Below are 23,642 nucleotides of genomic sequence, written 5' to 3' on the forward strand. Positions count from 1 at the left end.
GGGCAAACTGCCCGGGCCGTTACTAGTCGGGGGCGGCACCTGGACCCAACGGGGGCCGGCCCGGGCCCTAGAAGGGCCGGCTTTTAATTTAGGGGCGGAGCCTACACCGCGGGGGCGGGGCTTTCTGGAGCTAGGTCCCCCCTGGGGGCGGGGCCTGGGCGGGGCTGCGGCCTGTTGGGGGCGGGGCCTGCCGGGGGCGTGGCCGGTCGGGGGCGGGGCCGGCCGGGCAGATTTCGGCCGCAGTCTCCCTGGTTCCTCCGGCCGCGGCTCGCCGTCCTCCCGGGCTCAGGCGGGCGGGCCTGCGGGTCTGTGCAGGGTCCGCTAGGGCGAGCCGAGCAGCGGCCCCGGGCCAGCGCTGCTGGGGGTGCCCGCGCTCCGCTGGATCCGCCGCCGTTTGGGCGGGCACCGCTAGCCTCATGGCCGCCATCAAAGCGCTGCAGCAGTGGTGCCGGCAGCAATGCGAAGGGTACCGGGACGTGAGCATCACCAACATGACCACTTCGTTCCGCGACGGCCTGGCCTTCTGCGCCATCCTGCACCGCCACCGGCCCGACCTTATGTGAGTACCCGCGCTGCCCTGCGCCCGCTGCTCCCGGGCTCTGCCGGGGAAACTGAGGCTCAGACCTGCTTTGGAATGGGGGAAAGCGGAGCGGTCAGAACTACCGGACTGCTGCGGTGAAATGGACCATCTAGGTCCCCTAGAGGCTGTTCCCAGTGGCCTCAGTTTGCCCATCCACCAAGTGGAGCTGGGCCCCGGCCAAGATATCCGGCCGCCCCCGCTGGTTTAGTCAGCCCCTGACTCAGGCCAGCGTCCTGGGCCCTGGCCACAGCCACCCGCTCCCACTTCCACTTCCATCTGCCTGGGAAAGAGCTGGCTGAGCTGCCTTTCTGAGCCCTCTGAGACTCCTGCTGTTCTGGGAGTTGCCCATGAAATCAGGGGCTTCAAGTGTGGTCCTACTCTCCCCCTAACCCTCACAGGCATCTTTACGAATTCAGGGCAGGGTCACTGTGGGGGAGGCCAAAGCAGAGCAGAAGCAGCAGACTCTCCAGGTCCTGCAGGTCATGTCTCCCACCCTTGAGTGATAGGGGAGGAGATGGAGGCTTAGCCCCCATCTCCTGGAGCCGTTAGAGGTGGGGAGGTAGTAGGTTGTCTGCCTTCCAGGTGGGTCTTGGACCTGTGCCTGGGTAGGCTGGCCTGGTCTTGTTGCTGCATCTTGTCCTAACCTTGGACTGTTCTATTGGTTAGTCACTCAGCAAATGTTCTTTGGCTGAGTGACTGGGGCCTGGCTTGATAGGACAGCACTCTGTATGGTGGGGCTGCAGCCCCTGCCTCACCTTGTGTGAACTTGCTGCAAGGGAGGGTGCCTGGGCTGAATGGACAGAGGCTCAGGGAGTGTGTCCTTGGAAGACCACCTGCAGCCCATGCACATTCTAGAGAAAGTATGATGTTTCAAACATTCTTCTGAGAAGTCACAACTGGAGAATGGAATGGCTGGAGTGTGTGTTTGTCAGGGAGAGGCCAGAGGCAGCACCTTTTAGATGCTGGCCTTTGTCAGGCCTCTTACTGTACGGATGGGGAAATTGAGGCCCAGAGAGGAGACACCCTTGTTTAGGTCACAGAGTGTGTCCCAGGCAGAGGCAGTGCCAGCACTTGGGGCTCCTTCCTTGTATCCAGATGTCCCCTGTACCACTAGGTACTGTCCTCTACTCTCTACAAGGAAGCTAATCTTAAGAAAGAAGGCTGCACATTTCCTCCTCCCACCAAGGTTGTGCAATACCTTTGTGGAACCTCCTGGGGAGTCCTCATATGCCACTTGGGCAGCAGCTTCTCTTCCTGCTCAAACTGTGTGTCAAAGTCACCCTCAGAGGCAGAAAGTATTCGGGAAGAATGTGCTTCCACTTTGTTTTTGTTTTTTGGTTTTTTTTAAAGAAATATTTACTTATGCATACAAGAACTGGGGTACAGGCCAGAGTGTGGGGCTGGTAGTGGTAAGAGAATCGACAGAGACACAGTAGGGAATAGAACAGGCGGATTGACTGAAATATACTGCTGAGGGGAGCAGCGGGCAAGACAGGAGAGGTCTGCTGTGCCATGTGGGTTGCTCCCTGGGCGGGTATCGAACTCATGCTCAGAAGCTGCGGACAGCTTCACAGTGCTGTGCTTAACTCCTTGTACCACCAGGGAGGCCCTGTGCTTCCACTTTGAACCCTCAAAGCTGAACTTTGGAAGTAGGCTGGGGATTTGGGGATCGGGAGAGAGGCTTGGAGCAGAGGATGGCAAGTGGAACCTCAGCCTGGTGCACAAAGGGTCCCAGGTAAGGCTGACTGGGGACAGAGCCAGGCAGCCTAGCCCAGGCTGGCATGAGATTGGAGGGGAGGATGGTGCTGCTGTCTGCTGGCCCGGGGGCCTCAGGATGACACCATGGGTATAACTGGAGATTTGGGGCCTTTCCGAGTCCCTGGAGCTTCCATTCGCTCCCAGCTCTGCTGGGTGTGTGCTGTGAGCATGCCTGTCCCAGCACGCACTGCCTGCAGTGAGCACAGGTGTGCACACATGGGCGTGTACGTGTGCTGGCACAAAGAGGCATCCTATAGTCAATCATTAACTGTTATTGAGTGCCTACTATGTACTCAGCACTGTCCACTCTGCAAGCTATCTGGGCCTCTGTCTCAGGAAGACATTCTACTCGCAGAGACAGTAAACTGATACATGACTAAGCTCTCAAGGTGACTCCAGAGATGGTGAGGGCCAGGATTTGGAGGAAGCTGGGAGGAAGAGGCAGCCCCCCACCCTGCAGTTACACATGGGCATCAAGTTTTCTTATTTTCTATTGACTTGGTTTTTGTCCATCTGCCCCCACTGGACTTTCAACTCCAACACAGTGGGGGTATCCCTTCTGTTCACTGCTATATCCCCAGTGAGGAATGGTGTCTGGCACATGACAGGTGCCCTGGAGATCTATAGAAAAGGGTTTTCTCTTGTGGTTCAATAGATATGGTAGGAGTTAGGCCATTGCAATTCAGGGTAGGGCTCTGAGGAAGCTGAGGAGGAGGCCACGTGAACACAGTGTCAGATTGGAGTGTTGCAGATACTAGCCAAGAAATACCTGGAGTCAGCAGAAGCTGGTGGGATATTAACAGAGCTCCCCCAAAGCCTCTGGAGGGAGCAGCCACCTTGATGTCAGACTTCTGGCCTACAGAACTGGGAGAAACGTGGTGTTGAAACAACAGTTTAAACTGCCCTAACCCCATCTGTGGTCATTTGTTACAGCCGTGGTAGAAGGCCAGCACAGTTTTCATATGTGGCAGAGCAGAGGAGGATCTTGGTAGATACCAGTTGATCAAATACCACAAGTGTAATTGGGGTGTGTGACCACCTGCCCAAGCCCCTTCGTGGTGCCAGTGTTTGCGCCTTGACACCTCTCATCCCTGGGCTCCCTGCCGTGCCTCGGGGACAAGTTAGTAATTTGAAGACGGGTCTCACCAGGAAGCCCAGAGTTGCCCTGCTGACCCCCCAGTGGTGCAGGAAAGGGAGGAAATGAGGGGAAGGACAGGCACAGAGTGAGTGTCTTCTTGGGGAACCCCCGAGGTCAGCCTGGGGGTGCGACCCAGCCGCCGAGACTCCTGTCCTGTGAAGAACGCAGCAGGAAAGTGGACATCCTGTCTGCGTGTCTCCTCTTTGCCACCAGGAAGTCCTTCTCTTTGTCTCCTCTCAATCCTTCCTGCTGCACATGAGGAGCCTTTTCCTTTTGGCCCAAGGTGGAGAGTAGCTCTGAAGGAGTAAGTGTGGGCAGTAAGCCAACCAGGTGGCAGACCTCAGTGGCTGACTCCTAGTCCTGCCTCTGCCTTTCAGGAGTTCATGAATGACCTTGTCCTGGGAGGTGTGTATGACCCACCTGGGTCGGGCCCCTGTCTGGCATGAATAGTCAGGGTCAGAAGACAGCGTGGTCAGGAGGAGCCAGCCAGTCCAGGCCAACCTGCTCCTGTCTGCCTCCTGGCTGCAGGCTCTGCAGGTAGGCCTCAAGGGTGCTGGCACAGAGGCTGTTTCCCCAGTGACATCCCATCTGCCCCATGGCCAGGTGAGCTCATATGCCCAGTGCCTCTGGGCAGTGAAGTTGTCAGGGTGGAGCTGCTGCAGTGTGGCCAGCCCCTTCCTTCCCGGGCCTGAGAAGCACGGTGTTTCCAGGGTGAGGCAGGCCCCGGGGGAGCCCGTCCCAGCTTTGCAGAATGGGTGTGGGGGTGAGGCTTCTTCCCCTGGCTCATTTCAGGAGGGGCAATTGAGGCAGGGGTTGTTTCTAGGAGCCATGGGGGAGCCAGGGGTATGGTGTCAGGAAGCGGGGCTCTGCTGGGCTTCCCTACCCCTCCATCCTGTTGGTGGGGGAGCCTGATCTTTCTCAAGGTCCCTGCAATTTCTGAGACCTGTGGCAAGGCTGGGATCAGAAGCATGGGGCAGCTCCCTGACTGCACTGGGAGACTCGCCTGTTGTTGGGGAGTCAGGAAAAACTCATACCCAGGGGCCCCACCCAAAAACTTGGAGGCAATGCTGCCTCCCTTCCTGGGCCAGAGCAGAGGGTGGGCTGGGCCAGAGTGGCCAGGCTGACCTCTCCTCCCACGCCGGCTTGGGGTCAGCAGGAAGCTGCCTGGGGACAGAAGCCTTCTGTTCCCAGTCTGAGGCCCTGCTGCCAACTTCCAGCCATACTGCCAAGGTTGGGTGTGGGAGGGGGCTGTCAGCTACCTCCTGGGGGGCAGCCCAGTGCCCATTGCTCCCCATAAAGCCTCTCAGACTGACTCCTGCTGAACCCTGCTCTGGGGCCAAGTGGGGGCTCAGGGTCTGCTCCAGCCTGGGGGAGGCCTACAGCTGGGCAGTTCACTTGCCTGCCTGGTGACAAGAAGGGGCCCTGAGACCTGACCTGACCTGTCCTTAGGTGCCTCCTGTGCCCCACCTCTCCCAGGAGTCTTCTAGGTGTATTTGCCTTGGTGTGTTTCCCTTAAGATTCCTCACTCCTGTGAGTGACCTCTCCTGTGTGGCCCCCACTCTCCCTCTCTGTTTCAGGCTCAGTTCTCAGCCTGTTTATCTGTCTCCCCCTTCCATGTTCCCCGCCCCCACTCCCTAGTTCCCCTTCCCGCTTGAATTAACTCCAGATGTGCTGGAGCTGCTGGGTAAAAGGGCCAGCCTCAAGCTCTTTCCCTTCTGTCAGCCCCCTCCCACTCCGTGCCCACCCCCTGCAGCTGTATTTGGTTCCAGGAAATAAACAGCATGAGGTCAGCTCTCCAGGAATTTGGAAAGGGGTACACATTCCCCAGAGCCCCAAAGGCGCCAGGGGCAGGAGGATGGCTGACTGGACCAACTGCAGTTAAAGTGGTCAGTCGTGGCCAGTGGGAGGTAAGCGGGGAGGGGCCTGGAGGCCTCAGCTCTCAGCCATGCCTGCCGGCTGGGTCCATGTTGGCATGGAGACAGCTGATTGGTGGACAAACTGCATGACAGACATGTACACCCATGATTTCATTCATTCGGGTGGTATAGAAAGAAGAAATGAACGCTCTGAAAGTCCCCTCAGTCAGCAAGCATTGGACGAGGTGGCTCATTAATGAGCATTTACAGAGTCCGCGCCGTATGGCCCCGTCCCGTGGCAGGTACCTCTGAGTCCTACCAGAACATACTTGATTTTAAATTATGAGCATTTGGCTAAAAAAAAAGCTATTCTTGGGCCAGGACCCACCTCCTGGAATAACAGCTGCTCACCAACCAAACAGTGCACTTTGTGCATTTAAAACGGTGCATTTTGGTCCCGCAAGGACTTAGCAGGCTGGTCACCTCCTAAGGTTAGTGAAAGTGAGGCTGTCAGTCCCTGAGGCTTGACCAACAAAGCGCCGCAGAGGGGTGACTCAAACACCAGAAATGCACCTTGTCACCTCAGGCAGAGATTCCAGGTCAGGGGTTACAGCCTGATTTCTTTTGAGCCGTGAGGGGAAATTGGCTCCAGGACCTCTCTCCTGGCTTACAGGACAGCCTTCCTCTCTCTGCACACAGGCTGCTTCCAACTTCCCATTTTAATAAGGACGCTGTCCTGTTGCCTGAGGGCCCACCTTGTGACCTTATTTTCACCTAATAACCTTCTTTCCAAATAAGGTCATATTCTGAGGTTCTGTGGGACCCTGACAGATCTTTTTGAGAAAACAATTCAACTCACTACACCATCCGGGGGTTCCCCCACTGCTGGAGGAAAACTGGTCATGCTTCCTGAGAGGGATGGGTGGGTCACTGCGTGGTGCTCTGAAGGCATTTGCAAGGCAGTGTTGTCCCCAGGCCTCTGGGGACATGAGCTCATGCCTCAGCCAGCCAAATGCTGGCCATTCAGGGACTAGTGGGGTGCCTCTGGGTAGGGGACTGGCGGGGTGCCCTAGGATGTAGAGAACAGCAAGAGCCCAGACACAGCGGCTGGGAGGGGCGAGCTTGGTCCGGGACGGGTGTGGTGGCATGAGACCAGCCAGGGTGGAGGTCATGGGGGCCCAGGGAAGCAGCATGGGCCTGGTTCTAAGGGGCAGTGGTTCTTGAACTTGTGTGGAAGGGGGTTCTGCAACCGCCCTACCTGCAGGTCTCTGACCTGCTCAGCTGTTGTGGGGTGCCCTGGTATACCTGGGAAACTGGGGTGCCCTGGTCCACCTGGGGTCTGAGATGCTCTCTCTGAGTCTGGAGGAAGAGAGTGCCCTACAGGCAAATGGCTGGCCTGCATCCCAGGACGGAACTGCTGCAGCCCCATGAGTTGGAAGAGGCAAATGCAGGGGCAGAGAGCCCCCTTCCTCTTTGTTTGGAGACAAAACAGAACTTGTTATCTTGCCCTCCCACTGCTGGGGCATCTTGCTGAGGACATGGCCAGCCATTTGGTCAGTGACCCCAGGCAGGTCTGGAGAAGAGATTGAGTGTTCAAAGAGATGGGTTGGGGGCGGGAGGGAGGGCGATGGGGCCCGCATGACTGAAGGTTCCCTAGAACTTTGAATGGAGACCTGCCACTCCACGTGCCGTGAACTTTCTTGGGGTGTGGCTACCTGCAGGGACAAACCCAGAATGGATGGTGGGTGTTCAGGCTGTGTTGGTCTAAGGCCTTGTCTGGCAAGAGCGTGCCACCCCCACGCTCCCCATTCCTCCTGTTCACTTGTCCACCTGGAGACAGATCTGTTCACCATCCTGTCCTGTGCTCTGGGGTGGTCTCAGCATCTGGAACACGTTACCTGGGAGGTGGTCCAAGCGGAAACAGTAAGGTTTCCCAAGGAGGCTGGGGGGGTGGGGTGGTGAGGGGGGCAAGAGGAGGGGTTGCTCCCCAGGAGGAGAGCCATAGTTCCCAGCTCCCCTGCAACCACTATTGGGCAGTGGGGGAGGGGCACTACCCCCACCTCAGTTTCCTCATCTGGCTAATAGGCCTCCCACATTGTCATGGGGGTCAGGGAGGCAGGGTCAGTATCTGGTCAGGGCGGGGAGCCAGGGCATCCAGGCTAGGTGGCTACAGGGACTCAGCTCCCTCTTCCTGCTCATGCAGCTAGGGCCTCAAATTCATCTGAAGCCAAGGTTGTCTTCTCAGATGGGAAACCCAGGCCTCAGAGAAGAGAGGGCTCACCTGGGCTCAGGCAGTGCTGCCTGGGTATCTCTTAGACTGAGCTCTCTCCCCTGCCCTGAGCTTCCAGAACAATCCTGTGCACACTGAAGTGGTAACACTGAGGACAGACAGATCAGCCCCCCTCAAATGCTTGCTTACCTCCGTGTCAGGCTGGGCTAGGTTGCCTGCTGGGATCTCAGTGTCCTCCAGGTGTGGGATGGCTATGATGTGCTGGGGCATGTGCACGAGGCCCTGGGCCAGCCTGGATCTGCCACAGGGGGGAAGTGCTCTTGTCCTCTGTAGGAAGTCCTTCATCTGGCCAGGACTGGCCCTTGCACCAAGGTCACGTGTGTGTGTGTGTTTGCAGAGGAGTGGAGAGGAATGGGTGGGGGTGTGTGTTGGTTGGGGGGTGCTCTGATATTCTCAGCCCCAAGGATCTGCTCAATCAGGAGAGACAGGACACCTGGTGGTTGCCTAATGCCTTCCCCTGAATGGCCAAGCCTCAGTCACCTGGACACCAGGCCATGGCCCTCTTTCTCCATCATTGTGTAGCCATGGCTGTCACAGAGCTGCTCTGGGCCTCAGTTTTCTTCTCTGTGACATACAGACATTGATACTGCCTGTGGTGTGAGCACCAAGTGGATATTTATAAAGAGCTGCATGCTTGGGGTGTTGGGTAGATAATTGAATGATGGGGCACAGGAGGTGGGATGGAGGCTTGGCCTGCCCTGATCATGGGCGGCATGCCTGCTGACCTTGCAAAGCTTTGTTCTCCTTGCATATGGGCTCTGTCCCTTGCCCTGGGAATCTCATGTCCACCTGTGCTCTCCTCCCCAGAATAGTGGCCTTAACCAGCAGCCCATGAGATTTTTGGGGCTTGGAAGAGCAGCCTGCTCTGAGCTGAGCCCTGGCTGGGCCACTTGGGCTGGCTGCTTTGCTTCTCTGGGCCTGCTGCCTGCACCTCAGTTTGTGGCAGGTGCAGTGGGAAGGCTGGGCCTCTGCAGACCACCAGGGTGAAGGCTGAGGCTGAGGTGACTGGAGTGGTGGTGGCCTCAGTTGTGCCGGACAGCCTCCCTGCACCCAGAGACTTGGCGTGCCATCTCAGTTTCCCCATTTGGGCAAGATGACCCTGAGACACTTCAGCCCCTTCCCTATGAATTGCTTTGGACACATGTATTTTTATTTTCCAGAGACTACAATGCTCTCAAGAAGGAGAACATTTATGAGAACAACAATCTGGTGAGTGTCCTCCACCCTTAGTCCATGTCCTGGGGGCCATATGGTCCACAGCCATCCTGAGCTGGGTGGCCCCAATTCTCCAGAAATACCCAGGCCCTGCTGGTGCATGCTTTCTTGGCAAGGGAGGGCATGGTTCAAGCAGAACAGGGTCCAGAGTTGGCTTTGGGAGGAGGGCAGGGCTCCTGGGTGGCCCTGGGTGGGTCTTGGATGGGCCACCAGCTATTGCCCTCTCAGGGTTGTGAACACACTGCTTCTGGCCCCACTGCTGGGCTGGGCTGGATTCAAGTTCTCCCCTACCACCCCTGCATCAAGGCCATTTCTGCTTCCTTGCTGAAAATCAGCTCCAGTGTCCCATATGGGCTGGTGCATAGAATGTGAGGCAAAACGTGCCCTCAAGTCGGCCAGGTGTTCTCTGTGCCCTTGCCATGCGCCAGGCCCTGTCCTGGCCTGGGGTACAGTGGTGAGCGGGACATGTGACCCTGTCCTCTACACCTGGGACTCCAGCAGGGTCACAGCCGGTGCACACTACATGGTCAAGCCTGCGTGCCCACCTCAGGGGCCATGTGGACAAATTGAATTTAATTTTGACTTAATTAAGATGAGGCAAAGTGACAAATTCAGTTCCTCAGCTGCACTGACCACATTTCAAACAATCATATCTACAGGTGGAACTTTGGGAATAGAACACGTCCGTGGTCACAGAAAGTTCTGTTGGTGTGGTGACAAGAAGTAGCGTGTGGGAAGCGGTGGGGCGTGGGGCCATGGTATCGGCTTGTGTGGCCATTTGAGGAAAGGCCTGGCTGAGGAGACGTGAGGGAGCCCTGGCATCTGGAGGAAGGGTGTGCCCGGTGGCCGGACCTGCACAGGCTAAGTCCTTAAGGCCGGAGAGCACCTGGCTTGTAGGAGAAGCAGGTGGTGTGACCAGAAGTAGGGGAGGAGGGGCAGGCATGGTGTGGGCGGACTTTGGAGTCTCTGAATGGTGTGTGCTATGAATTCCTGGTTTTACAGGATCTGTGCTGGGAGGGGTGGGAGGCAGAGGGGATGCCCAGAGCAGCTCCATTTTAAAGAGGAGTCAGAGATGCTGAGACTTTGGTCTGAGCACGGGGAGGGTGCTGCTGTTGGGTGGGGGCTGCAGGTCTGGGAGGGCCCAGGTCCCCCGTTTTGGATGCATGGAGGTCAAGGTGTTGCCATGGAATATCCTGTGGGGGTTGAATGCAGTTAGAGTTGCAATCCTGGAATTTGGGAAAAGGGTCAGGTAGAGATTTGGGAGCTGTCAGATTAGGGATGGGCATTTAAAGGCAGGTGGCTTCTGGGCTGCCAATGCTGGGAAAGGTGAGGAAAGACATCCTTACAGACACCCACAACACCCCACAACACCCCAGTACAGAGGGAGTAGCCAGGGATAGGAGAACCAGGGACAGCCACCAGGAACCGAGAGGGATACTTGTTTTCTGTCCTGGGGAGGCCCCTTCCCAGTCCAGAGCTTTGTGTCCCCCTCCTACCCCTGCTTTGTCTCCCAGGACATAGTCACCTTGTATCCTTTTTGGCCTGGGGAGGACCTGTCCCATGGAGAAAACTGCCCTCGACCATAGAAGGTTCGCTGTTGGCCAGGGCTGTGTGTGTTCAGGGACGTACAGGGAATCTCAAAAGTGACATGGATTGAGCTTTCAAAATGAATAGCCTCAGATGGGGTGGGCTCCCCCATCTCTGGGGATCTGGCACTGGGGCACAACTGTTGGAACTAGTTCCCCAAGTTTCTTCAATCTCATGTGGCTGGGGCCTGATTGCCATTGTGCAGATGGGTAATCTGAGCCCAGGGCGGTCCTGCAGGCTGGCAGGGCTTGAACTGTGAATCTAGACCTTTCTGAGTTCTAGGAGGGTTTCTTCCAAGTTGAGCTGGTGGCCTGACTGAGGAGGGTGGGCTGGAGGTAGGGGTGGGGAGAGAACTGACTGCTGCTCCTGCCCCCAGGCCTTCCGTGTGGCTGAGGACCAGTTGGGTATCCCTGCCCTGCTGGACGCCGAGGACATGGTCGCCCTGAAGGTGCCCGACCGGCTGAGTATCCTCACCTATGTGTCTCAGTACTACAACTACTTCCATGGACGTTCCCCCAGTAAGTTGAGGGCTGCAGGACGGGTGCTAGAGACCACCCAGGGGCCACCGTCCCAGGCCGTCACAACCACCAGGCCCTCCCTCTGTACACCCTCCCTCTGCCTGCACATCTGCTCCCTCTCAGCTCATGTCCAGCGCTGTTTGCTGCCAGAGGTGCATGTCTGACGTGGAGCAGCAGGGAGGCCTTTCTGGTGCTGCATGTAGACTCCCTGCCCCAACCCAGTGCTGCCGTGTCTCCCAGAGGATCAGGGACTCCCCCCTGTCCTGCTGCAAGGGCCCGTAGTCCTCGCATCTGCCTACTTGGAACAGGCTCAGCCCATCCCCTCTCCCCAGTCCTTCCCTCCCTGGGCCTCACTGCGGGTCTGTGCCCATCCCTCTTGCCTTGGATAGCTCAACAGACCAGGTGTGGGTCTGATTCCAGATGCTCCCACCAGAAAGGGAGGGGGGGGGTGCTCCAGTTAGCAGGGCAGGGGTGGGGGGGGTTGGGAGGGGGAAGGAAGGTCAGGCCCAGGGATTCCATTCCAGCTGCTTTGAGCATGCCACTCAGCTCCTTCCCCTCCCCTCACATTCCTCTCACCCTGACCTTAGAAATCCGGGAATCCTTCTGGACACAGGGCCAGCCCCGCCTGTATAGTCCCCATTCCCTGACCCGGATCTGGGCTCTCAGGGAGAGCCTCTGGAAGAGAGGCCTCTGCTGGGAATGTGCCACCCCCTCTCCAGCTCCCCAGACAGCAGGAGCTGCCCATCCCCACTCTGTCCAGGATACAGCCCTCCTACTGGGCTAGGGATCCCCAAGGGAGACTGGCACTGGGCCAGGCACCTGACCTGTGTCTCCTGTCAGTCGGTGGCCTGCATGGTGTGAAGAGGCCCTCCACCTGCTCTGACGAGGAACCTTCTGGGAAGAAGACCCTGTCCCAGCCATGCCGACCCTCTCCCCCTCCAGCCCGGGCGCAGCCGCTATCTCCAGTCAGAACAAATCCCATCGTGCAACAGAAGAAGGGGGCTGCAGAAGGTTCTCCCCTAAAGGCTGTAAGCATCCCAGCACCTCCCTTCCTTTGGCTCTCGGCGTTTCCACCAACTCTCACAGAGCAGGGCTGGCCTCTGACCACAAACCTGGGGTGGGGTCCGCAGCAGCTTTAGCTGCTACTGATCAGGAGCCTCCCAGGACTGAGTTCCTTTAATCCTGCAGGGCCGGGACATGATCCCCATTTCACAGATGGGTAAACAGGGAGGTTGCCCTGGCCAGCAGATCTTGAGTCTTGGACCCAGACTTTTTTGGGCTGCAAGAGGGTCCCTCCCTCCCAGGTGGGGCGGGGGAAGCTTGCTGGAGGGCCCTTCTCTTAGACCAGTCCTGTAAATGACAGCACCCCCACTTTTCAGAAATGAAGACTGAGGACCCCTGATAACTGGTAGTTGGGCGCCCCCTGCTGTCCCCACACTCTGAGGTGCCCCAGGGTGTTTGGCATTGGATTGAGTTTTCCACCTTGGCAGGGAAGAGGGAGTGCTGGAATCTGCCTCCTAGCACCTCTCCGGACCCCTAAGATCAGCTCCCAACTCCTTTCCCTGGGCTCCAAGTTGGCCTGGGATGACCCTTGCAGGCTGCTCTTCTGGGGTTCAATGTCCAGTCTTTAAGGCCCTGCTGGTGGGGCACCTGTCAGGAGGGTGGGCTGCGGCAATATGAAGGCTCAGACACTCAGCTGGCCCCCTCCCAGGGCCTGGCCTCAGTGGGCAGCTCGGTCAGCAGCACCTGTGGAATCTGCGGAGAGCACGTGCACCTGGTGCAGCGGCACCTGGCGGATGGGCGGGTCTACCACCGCAGCTGCTTCAGGTAGGCCCCACTCACATGCTGCCCCTCCAACCCCCCGACACCTCCCAAAGCTCCATCAGTAAAGTCCAGCTGTTCATGGACATGCCTTCAGCTGAACCCTGACCTCCCCACTGTCCCCTTTGAGGGGACGGTGTCCTTCTATGCACTGACTTGCCCCTTCTTGGTGGGGTTCTTCATTCTGTGACCTCTCCCACAGCCTGGGCCCCTGCAGGGCACAGGGGTGCCCTCATGGTCATTCCTAACACTTAGCAAGTCTTAGCATCCTCTGGGGTGTCCATGTCCCTCATGAGGTTCTTGGTGGGGTCTGGCGGTGGTACAGGTGTATGTGGGAGCCTGTGCGGATGAGCTTCCTCATGATGTTTCTCTGCTGCCCCAGGTGTAAGGAGTGTTCTAACACACTGTACTCGGGGGGCTACAGGCCCACAGGAGAGCCAGGTGTCTTCATCTGCAACAACCACCACCCTAAAGTCACCTCTGCAAGTCCCAAGTTGCTAGGCTCAGCCCCCCGACGGCCTGAAGCCATCTCTACGGACTCCAAGGCCCCCAGCACCCCATGGAAGGTGAATGGGCAGAGAGATGCAGAGCTGAAGTCCAGGCTTCCAGCCCGGGAGCCATCTGTGGGCAACTCGACTGCCAAAGGTTTCCTTTCAGCTGCAACTGACCCACCAGCCACCACCTCCTCATGCAACCATGTGGGGCGCCCGCCTGAGCTCAGGCTCTCCTCGGGCACTGTGGGCAGCAAAGCCAGCATGCGTGTGACTAATAGCTCCCCAACAGGGTGGTCATCGCCAGCACAGGACACAGCAGCAATGAGCCCCCGTCCTGCCACGACCCCAAGTGCTCTGGATTCTCACCCAGCCACGCCACAAGGCCGGGCAGCCTCCCAGACCAAGTTCAGTTCAAGTTTAGTGTCTCCAAGCCCAGCGGATGCCTCGACTTGGACTCCATCAGCCTTTAGGACGCAGGAGGCCCGGGAGAAGTTCTTCCAGACGTCCGGAGTGCCTCCTAGCCCTGGTGCAGCCGGCAGGGCCCCAGTGCCAGCAGATGCTCCTCCCAGGGACAGCAGCAGGGAACAGGCACTGAACTTCCTTAGGAAGACCCTTCCAGATTCCTCGGAGGCTGGCAGGTGGGTGGGGTGGAGTGAGGACTGGGGTTGCAGCCTCTATCACCCACTGGGACCCATAGGAGCTAGAAAGGTTGGGGTGTCTGGGGAGAGTTTCCAGGCTCTGCCTCCATCTGGCTATGTGATGGGGGGCCTCAGTTTTCTTCTCTGGAAAATGGGGAGAATGTGTAGTGCTGTGTGCTCTTGGCTGTAGGCGTGGTGAGTCTGCCACACACTCGGTCCTGTCTGAGGACCAGGCTACAGACAGGGTGACAGGCTCCGAGTGGTGAGTCAGCTGGACCTCAGCACAGCTCTGAGCCTCCCCTGTGATGGCACAGTGCCCCCCCCCCCAGAGCCTGTGCACACCACACACAGAGCAGACGCCGTCAGAGGTCACTGAGTTAGTGTCGTGGGCCTGGACGGCCAAAGCACCTCCGACCGGGGACTGAAACAACAGACATTCATGCCCTCTCAATTCTGGGGTCAGAAGTCTGAAAAGAGGTGTCGGCAGAGCACACTCCCTCCGAAGGCTCTGGAGGGGACCTTTCCTGCCTTTTCTGGGGGCTCCCGGTTTGCCTTGGCTTGTGGCTACCTCCTCTGTCTCTGCTGCTCTCCTCACATGGCCTCCTTGTGTCTGTCCACTTTCTATCTCTTGTAAGGACGCTGCCATTGGACTTAGGGCCACCTTAGTCCAGGATGACCTCGTCTTACCTTGATTACATCTGCAAAGACCCTATTTCCAAATAAAGTCACGCTCTGAGCTTCCAGGTGGACATGAATTTTGGGGAAACAGCACCCCACTACAGTCACCTAGCGAGTAAGGAGATTCCAAGCCAGGCTGGCTGACATATATGCCTGTGCCCCTTCTCTGTGGGGGTGGCCTGACCCCTCAGAGCAGCCTGACCCCACTGGATCAGTGGCTGGAGCCCATAGAGGCCATACCCTCCTGCCACTCTGGCACTGGGGTATCTAGGGCACCTGGGAGCTGAGGTCATGGTGTGTGGGTTCTTCAGGGAGTGCTCCCTGGAGCAGTGTGTCTGACTGGGTGGGCCCAGTCCTGGGAACCCAGCACAGTCACCCTGGGAGAGAGTGGGTAAGAGGATAAATGGATCGCCAGAGGGGAGGGGCACACAGAGGGGCTGCGCTGGCTGCAGGAGGTATCTGGTGTTCCTGCTTTGGACCCCCTGGCTGTGAGCAGCCCTACCTCTTGCATGTGTGCACTTGGAGGGAGGGAGACAGGATGACCAGAGATAGGTACCTTGTAGAGACCCCATGAGTGTTGCTTAGAACAGGGCTAGGTTGGCCTGTAGCTCTGGGCAGGGGGCCTCCGCTGTGCAGTCTCAGGTGCTTCTAGGCAGATGAAGGGTGGAAGACGAAGGTGGAAGATGAAGGCACTGGGGTGCAATTTCTACCTGTGCACTCCATGCATAGTATGTTTCAGGGACATTTTAATCTCAGGCAACATTGGAGTTAAACAGGAGGATAAAATCAACTGCTGATACATGGAGGCCCATGGTCAGTACTGTGGAGACACAGACTGTTCTACCTCAGGAGGGTGGGCAGTAGGAACCAGCTGCCAGGAGGCTTCTGCCTGGGGGCCATGGTGGGAGGGATCCTGGATCCATCAGTGCCTGACACCTGATTTTTCGCCCACAGGCCCCTCCCAGCTACCTCCCCTGCTCCAAATTCCCATTCCAGAACTGAAAGGCCACGAGCAAGTCCGACAGTCAAGGTGTCACAGTCGCTGTCTCCCCAGCCCCTTAGCCCCACTGCGAAGACTGAGCCGTTGGCCCCCCTGAGTGCCGGCACCACCTCGCGGGTACCCATACTACCCGAGACAGGCAGGAAGAGCTCGACTGTGCTCTCAGAAGTCGGCAGGGCGGGTACAGGATCCAGGCTGAAGCCAGAGGTCTCATTGGCAAAGGGTCAGAGCCTGCTAATGTATGGTGGGGGCGGGGCGGGGTGGGAGGGTCTGCTGTTCCATGCTGTCACTTAGGGTCTCCTGTGTGTCATGGCCATTCTGCTCCCCAGCCTACATTTCTGCAGCAATTTGCTGTTTCACAATGTGGCTCTGGGATTCCCCTCTTCATGTCTGTCATTCGTTACAGTGCTTTGGAGTGTTCCCTGGTTCCTGCTTTCCTGTCTCCCTTGCCTCCATTTTGTGGTGGCAGATATCCCATGGGGTGGCAGGACTTCACACCACCCCCAGCTTGTACTTCTTGTTGGATGCCCCTTGGCCAGCCCCCCACAGCATGGTCCATGCCAGGCGGGCAGTTTCCACTCCAGCTCTGCTCTCATCTGTGTGGCCTTTCCTTCTCCCACGGGGTTTTGGCACCTGCCGTTCCTGTGTGTGTCTGCCTGGGCCTGAGCCGGTGTCCCTGTGCTCTGAGGTCTTCACACTTCCCTGGAGCCCACTGGACCACACATCCCTGTTTCATGGCCTTATGCTCAGGGTACCTGGACTGCCTCTTAGGGGTGCCCTTGACACTACTGAGCTAGCTCAGAACATACCACACAAAGCATTCCTCCTTTGGGTCTTTCCCTTGGCTGAGCCAGGAAGGCTTTAGACAGGCCTCTGCTGCCCAGCTGTTCATCCACAGAGACAGGAACAGTCATTGTCCAGAGGGCTCAACCCACCACACACTCACCCATTTGGTAGCAGGGGAAGTTGAGGCCCAAAGAGGGTGAGTGATGCCCCAGGCACACACGGCACAGGGAGCTGGGCTGGTGGTGGAGGTGCTTGAGGGGGTGCTTGCAAGAAGATAGGAAGGTGAGGTCCAGCCTTTCCAATAGACTCCCTTACCTGGACCCACCACATATGAACTATCACCTGCCCACCACCCAGGTCCCAGTGCCAGTCCTCAGGAAGACCAGGTGGATGGGCCAGCAGGATGGAGGGCCCGCCTGAAGCCCGTGGATAAGAAGCACTCCACTGAGAGGTAGGGGCCGTGGGTGGTCAGGGCTCTGGCTAGAGCACAGCTGTGCTGGTGGTTTGTACGCACAGGCACCTGCGCAGGAGCCCGTGGCCAGGGTAGCACAGGGCCTGACGCACAGTAGGCTCTCAGCACATGCTACAGATGAATGACAGCATGCGTGGTGTGTGCACATCTCTGCGAACATTCCAGCTGCAGGAGCAGAAGCTGTTTCATACAGGCCTAGTCGGCTCACACCCATCTAGTCACAGTGGTGCTTGAGGGGAGCTCACACTGGCTGAGTGATACAGGACCACGTGCCCTGATGGAACCAGAATGTCAGCAGGTGGGGCAGCTACAGGGAGAGTCCATTACTCTCTCAAGACCCTCCATCATTGGAGCAGCTGGCATGTGCTCACCAGGCCTGACCCTGGAGCTGGGGCTAGGACCTCCCTGCACTGTGGATTGGTAATAGGAAAGGGGTGACTCCCCCCAGAAACTTTGTTTAGGACGGGAGGCTGAGAGAACGACTGTAGCTTCCAGGGGACGAGGCCACACAATAGGAGTCCGCCTGGCTGCTGGCACGTTGGCCGGGTCAGCTGGACAGTGGCTGCCCAGGTGTACTGTGGCCATGGTGTACCTGGGCGGGTACCGGGGTTGCAGGTGTGCACTGGGGTGTTCTGGGCCTGGGGTGGGTGTGTGCCCATGTGTGCCTCAGCTGTGACTTCCTGAGCCTGTGTTCACGCCATGGAGCTGGGTGCACAGGTAACACGCCCGCACCCTAGGGGGTCCTGGAACCAGCCCACAACCCCTGAGGGCACAGCAAGTTCCCTTCACCTGGGTAGGTGTGGGGGTGGCCCGTCCCTCTCTCGCTTGACCGCTTGCCTCCCACCCAGGGCACTGGAGCTAAAGGAAACCTCGCCGAGGGCCAGTGATGTACCCAAGAAGGTCTCGGGGAGCTCCCAGGGGGGCATCCATGTCACCCTGACACCACAGCAGTCTGACAGTGCACCAGGCCCCACTGGCCCGAGGGCTGGCCTCTCAGGTAATGGCTGGACAGGTCCTCAAGGGCTCCAGATGCCTTCCTGGTGCCCCTGGGCCTGGGCAGTCCTCTGCTCTGGGGGCAGGTATCCTAAGGGTTGGGAACTGTGTGGCCACCGTCTTGGGGAGGCGGGGAGGAGGGGATAGTGTCCTGCTCAGCCAGAAGAGCTGGTCCTGGGTGGGTAGTGTGTGTTGTGTGTGTGTGTGTTGCGTGTGTGTGTGTGTGCATGTACACATGCATGTGGAGTGTGTCTGCACTCCCAGGTCCTCACCCAGCCCTCACATCACTTTCTCTGTGACCTTGAGCACTTCACGCTGGGCTTGTGTTTCCCCTGCTGACCAGAGTCACCATCCTGCTCCCCAGGTGGTCATGACCAGTGGAGCAGAACAAGAGCCCAGGGCTGTGAGGGCTGTGGTGCTCTGGCGGGGAGGGGGGTGCTCAGGGTTGCAGTGTGGCTGACATGTGGCTCTCTTCTGTCCATGGCCAGTCTCATCCTCATCTCCGTCCCAATCCCTGTCCCACCGCAAGAAGCTTAATATCCCTGCCAATTTGGATATTTCTGGTGACTGGCTTCAGCCCAAGCCCTCAGGGACCTGGAACAGCAAGGAGGAGAAGAAGCCCCATGCTCAGGGTGACCCAGGTCAGCCCAGCCACACTGGCCCCTGTTTGTTTTGGGGTTGGGAGAAAGGGGACTCTTGTGGTGGGGGTTTGGAGGGTGGGTAGGAATTTATCAGCCCCAGAACGGAGGGAAAGTATGCCTGGGAAGTGAACAGCATACGCACACATGGAGATGGCCAACCTGCAAATTTTAGATGGAGCAAGAGGACTGGAGGACTGGGCTGCAAGCTCAGGCCCTTCCCCAGGGGAAAGGAGCGGGGTGGACAGGCCCCACTGCCGCCCTGCTCCTGAGGCAGAGATGCCTGGCAATGATGGAGGGGGTGTTGGTGCTGGTGATCTGGAGAGGAGCAGGACCAGGGTAGGCATGGGGACCTCATGGGGGTGCCTGGGTCTGTCTGTGAGCTCTGGGCACCTGTGCAGAAATGCCCAGGGCATGAAGTAGAGTGCAGGGGCCTCCCAGGGCAGTGGGTTGAGTGAACCCAGTGTTGGAGGTTGGGCTGCCTTCCAGGCCATGTTGGGGTCGTGTGGGGTCTAATGACCCCAAGGTCTAAGGGAGTCATCCTACCCTCCTCTAGGGAGGGCTACATGGTTGCAGGGCCCAGCTGATGTCCGCAGCCCACGTGGCAAAGCAGTGACCTCCCCGGTCAGGGTGAGTAGACTGGGTGGAGGTGAGCAGGAGCTCAGCCCTCTGGGGACCCGGCACCTCTGATTGCCCCTCACCACCTCTTCATCCCCAGTTGCACCCTGACTACATGCCTGAGGAGGAGATCCAGAAGCAAGTGCAGAATATTGGGGTGCAGCTAGACGCCCTAGAACTCCGGGGTGTGGAACTGGAGAAGCGCCTGCGGGCAGCAGAGGGAGGTGAGCCCACTGCCAACCCCAGGTTGGCCCCCACTCTCCTGAGTCAGGCCCCTCTCTCCCCAATGATTTCCTGATGCAGCCCTGGTCCCCCACCCACAATGGTCCTCCCTTTTGACCCCAGCTCTTCTGGGGTGGGCCAACCCCTTGCCACTGGACTGGGCTCTGCCAGCCTGACCCTGGGGACACCCTTGGCCTGGGCCCTGACCCAGGCAGGCCACCCCTGCATGGCCTCTGCCTGGCCCTGCTCAGCCCAGCCCCTTTCTGCAGATGAGTCTGAAGACGCCCTCATGGTGGACTGGTTCCGACTCATCCATGAGAAGCAGCTGCTGCTGAGGCAGGAGTCGGAGCTGATGTACAAGTAGGAGGTCCAGCTACTACACCTTTGCCTGCATGCAGGGCCCCTCCTGGAAGGCCCCTCCTCTCAGCATGGGTGGGTGGGCAGGTGGGCATGGGTGGCCTGTCCAGGGAGCCAGCCTCACACCTGTGTCACCTGACAGAGTCAGGAACCAGCACCTGGAGGAGCAGCAGCTGGACATTGAGGAGGAGCTGCGCCAGCTGATGGCCCAGCCTGGTGTGTTTCTTCCCTGAGGGGGAACCCGAAGGCAGGGAGGTGGGCAGAGGGCCTCAGCCTCGGGAGGTGGCCATGCATGGCCTTTTCAGGGCCCCCTTGAGGGCACTCTCTGAAGAAGCTGAGGGTGGTGATCACACACTCAGTAACCTGGCTGTGTGTCCATGACCAACTCACTCGACATCTCTGTGCCTGGGTTTCATCCCTGCAAAGTGGGGGGAGTAGTGACTCCCTCCTGCAGCTGCTGTGAGGATTTACGAGCCGATGTGTGCATGTGTGGGCACTGAGCATTCCGGAAGTGTGAGGCTTGGCGTGTGGTTGGTGCAGCTGGGAGTTGGGGTTCTGGCAGTCCCCGCCCTCTGACCTTTCCTCTCATGGGGATGGGGGGCAACAGTGCCCTGAGCCTCAGTTGCCACATCTCTCCTATGGGCAGATATTGTGGGTGTGGGTGAGATGACCTGGGCAAGGGTAGCCACACTCAGTCTCTGATATGGTTGTTCTTTCGTTCATTCATTTATGCCTTCGTTCCTCCATTTGCTCATTCATTTTCATTCCTTCACTCATTCCTTCACTCAGCATTGCCAGGCACCCACCACAGGCTGCGGACTCTCACAGGCCCAGATGCCCCCAGGACTCTGCCCCCCTCCTCCAGCAGGGGGGTATTGTGTCCTTGAGCAGGTGGGGACAGCAGGGCTCAGCTAATGGCAGGCTGTCCGTGCAGAGGCCCTGAAGTCCCCTCAGGACCTGCAGCGGGAGAAGGATCTGCTGGCCCAGTATGTGAACACTGTGAACGACCGCAGCAATATCATCGACTCCCTGGATGAAGATCGACTGAGGTGAGGGTGGGTCCAGGCGAGGGGTCAGAACCCAGGTGAGAGAAGGTGGGGTCCAGCTGAGGGGGACTGGAACTCAGGTGAGAGCAGGATCAGCACTACTGATGGAACTTTCTTTAGGTTGGAATGTTCTCTGTCTGTGCTGCTAGGAACTTGCTGTCAGTCTGACTAGGCATTTTGGTCTGACTCCAAGGGCCAGATTTTACATTAGATTTTTATTTAAAAGGACATAGCCACATCTGTCTCCTGGTGCAGGGCCAGCTGCCAACTCGTAACCATCCCATGGCTTCCTAGGTCTGTGCCTAGGCAAGGACCTGTTCAGGCCACTTGGGGGTCGGTCACCCAGGACAGTACTCAAACATGTCATTCCATGACCTAAAAGGGCCATAGCAGAGGTCACCCAGGCCCCTCCTGTCCCCAAGTCACTGTCCCAGGTCATCCCAGGCTCCTCCTGCCCCATGTCACTAATAAGGGACTGACCCTGAGGAACCAGCTCTCCAGGGGGAGGGGAGGGTGTGCCCTGGTGGCGGTTGTTGGCATGTAACTCCTGTTAGATGCACTCAGCTGAGGTGCGAGGCTCCGAGATAGACCCATCACCCCTCCCAAGCCCCCTCCCTGAGGGCACTTCACAGCCTCCCCTATTCCTGTTTCAGGGAGCAAGAGGAGGATGAGATGCTACAGAATATGATCCAGAACCTGGGTAACTCTGGGGTCATGGGCAGCATGAGGAGGTTGGGGCTGTTGGGTGCATTGGGCCTCTGTGGGAGTGGGTGCTTCAAGGAGCCTGCTCCCTGTTACTTAGAGAAGCTTAGAAGTAGCAGTGACTACATGGTTGGGGTGCAGGAGCACTTAGCAGGGCCGTGCCCTCCAGTGGTGCCCAGTCTAGGGGACACTCTGAAGGCGGGGGTCTGGCTTGTTGCTGTAGGGGTGGGTGGAGGATCTTGGCTTCTGCTGGTGCGAGGGAGAGCACTAACAGGTGGGAGGTGGGGTAGTCCCAGCAGGAGGAGGTGCTGGGAGCAGGCAAGCTGAGTCTGTGTCGTCCTTCCAGACCTCCAGAGAAGCGGCGGGGACCAGAAGAAGAAGAGCAAGAGCTTCAAGTCCCGCTTCCCCTTTGTCCGAAAGAACAGTAAAAAGACCATTAAAAAGACCCCTGAGTGAGCTACCTGCCGGGCTGCAGAACCCTCGCTTGCGGCCAGATAGGTGCTGTGGGAGAGGAAACAGGCAGTGGGGACCTGCAGCTCCTCTCTGTGGGGCTAAGCCGCCTCAATAAAGAAGGTGGCCATGTAGCCCGGCGCTGTCTCTCATTTATGGGACTGGAGGTCTGGGCTGAGCTCTAGCACTGCACCAACAGGCTGTGCCTTGGCGGGTACCAGCCCCTCTGGGCCTGTCCTGGGCTTCTGAGGTAGGGATTTTAGCCTCTTTCTGGCCTGGTCTCAGGAATGGGCGGATCTATGGGAACTGCTTGTAGGTGCTGGTCACGTCTGGGGTCTCCACAACTTGACATCTGTGACCTTGGCCCTCCAAGCTCTAGGAAGGACAGATTTGAGCATCGGCCCTGGCCTGAGTTCCTGATGTCCTGCAAGGGAGTGGTGCTCACCACCCTCCGCAATTTCGATGAGAGGGACGCAGTCGGACAGGGAAGGACTAAGGGGAGGCCCTCAGACTCAAGTCCTCACCCAGCTCAAGGTGACCCGAGAGCTTCTGCCTTTGGCCCTTGGTCTCCCCATCCATCAAGGGGCGGGGTTGTGACTGTGCCTGTGCTGTCTCTGGTCTCTGTGGGAGCCTGCCATGGTGTTCCTGGTGGGCCCTTGGCAATGGCAAAACACCAGCACTCACCCATCTGGTGGCAAGTGGATTCACCAGGGACAGAGCTGGGAGCACCTGCATGAGTGTTCGGTCCCACAGAGCTCACACTGCATCCTGCTGCCTTCACGGGGCACTGTAGGGTCTCAGATGGGGATTCTTGGGACATGAGGTGGGAGCATGACATGCATGGGAGGGTAGTTGCCTGGTGTAGCAATGAATTCCATTCAGAACTCTGCTGTTCAGCTGTGTGGCCATGGGCTAGAATGCTGCCCTCTCTGAGCCTTTGGTGTGCTGTGGGGGACACTAATAGCAATGGTGGTGGAGACACTCAGAGCTCTGAGGGCATTATGCTTGTCCTCCAGCTACAGCAGGGTACCTCCTGGAGAGAATGGAGGGTGGGTGATTGGGAGAAGGGGCTGCCCCAAGTGGTCAGCAGGGCTGGAGACACTTGACCAGGTGGAGCAGCTTGGGCTCGTTGTGTGGGTGCTGGGCATTGTGAGCAGTTCTGAGCATGGGGTGGGTGAGATGTGTGTTAGGAAAATAGTCATGTAGGGTGGCCTGCCTGACCCTCTGGCTGAGACCCTTGTCCCTGCATGTCCTCGCAGGCGTGTCCCACCGGGACCCTCAGCAGTGTGTCCTCTTTCCCACCAGGGGGAGGCAGAGTGCCACTTGGCAGAGTGGTTCCAATTTACTGATAAGGAAACTGAGGCACAGAGAGTCGTTGAGATCCCCCTGAAGTCACACAGTAAGTTAGATGTGCCTAGGACCGAAACCTGGGACCATCTCCAGGTTTCCTGGGACTGCATCCCCCATGTGGCTCTGGGAGCCCCTCCAAGGGTAGGGTCTTTGAGACTGTCTGGGCAGGATCCAGAGAGTGTATTGTCTAGCCCTTTGGTGGTCCTGCTGAGACGAACCTCAGAGGCCTCTGTCCTGACCTGGGATTCTAGAGCAGCCGTGGGGGTGCCCTGTGGACACAGGCTAGTGCTTGGTTAACAAGTCCCCAGGCCCGAGCTCCTGCAAACCCTCCAATACCATACTGATAGCACCACATGTTTGTGTCCTTGGCATGCATGTAATTCCCAGGTCCTAGGGCACGCATCCAGCCAGTGGGCAGAGCAGGCAGTAACATGG

At 58.2% G+C, this 23,642-nt stretch overlaps 1 protein-coding gene across 1 annotated transcript; it reads left to right on the forward strand.

Moving 5' to 3' along the window:
- The first annotated feature begins 359 nt into the window (after nt 1-359).
- Nucleotides 360-23,132, forward strand: MICALL2 (MICAL like 2). Its single transcript, XM_037506725.2, has 17 exons — nt 360-559; nt 8,783-8,831; nt 10,801-10,942; nt 11,783-11,970; nt 12,654-12,769; nt 13,146-13,895; nt 15,528-15,796; nt 16,717-16,810; nt 17,680-17,828; nt 18,313-18,465; nt 19,019-19,092; nt 19,181-19,304; nt 19,572-19,662; nt 19,802-19,875; nt 20,594-20,708; nt 21,359-21,405; nt 21,754-23,132. Exons 1-17 carry the CDS (start codon nt 417-419, stop codon nt 21,861-21,863), a joined length of 2,688 nt encoding a protein of 895 aa, XP_037362622.1. The 5' UTR covers nt 360-416; the 3' UTR covers nt 21,864-23,132.
- The last annotated feature ends 510 nt before the right edge of the window (nt 23,133-23,642 follow it).

This window comes from Talpa occidentalis, unplaced genomic scaffold, assembly GCF_014898055.3.
Source record: "Talpa occidentalis isolate TD23 unplaced genomic scaffold, MPIMG_talOcc4v2.1 talOcc4.12, whole genome shotgun sequence".
NCBI lineage: Eukaryota > Metazoa > Chordata > Mammalia > Eulipotyphla > Talpidae > Talpa > Talpa occidentalis.

What these genes read in the sequence shown, in the direction of transcription:
- MICALL2 (XM_037506725.2), top strand. Translation starts at nt 417, where the DNA reads ATGGCCGCCATCAAAGCGCTGCAGCAGTGGTGCCGGCAGCAATGCGAA. An exon ending in GATTCCTCGGAGGCTGGCAG is followed by an intron (nt 13,896 to 15,527) that starts GTGGGTGGGGTG and finishes TTTCGCCCACAG; the next exon opens with GCCCCTCCCAGCTACCTCCC. An exon ending in AGAGGTCTCATTGGCAAAGG is followed by an intron (nt 15,797 to 16,716) that starts GTCAGAGCCTGC and finishes CCCACCACCCAG; the next exon opens with GTCCCAGTGCCAGTCCTCAG.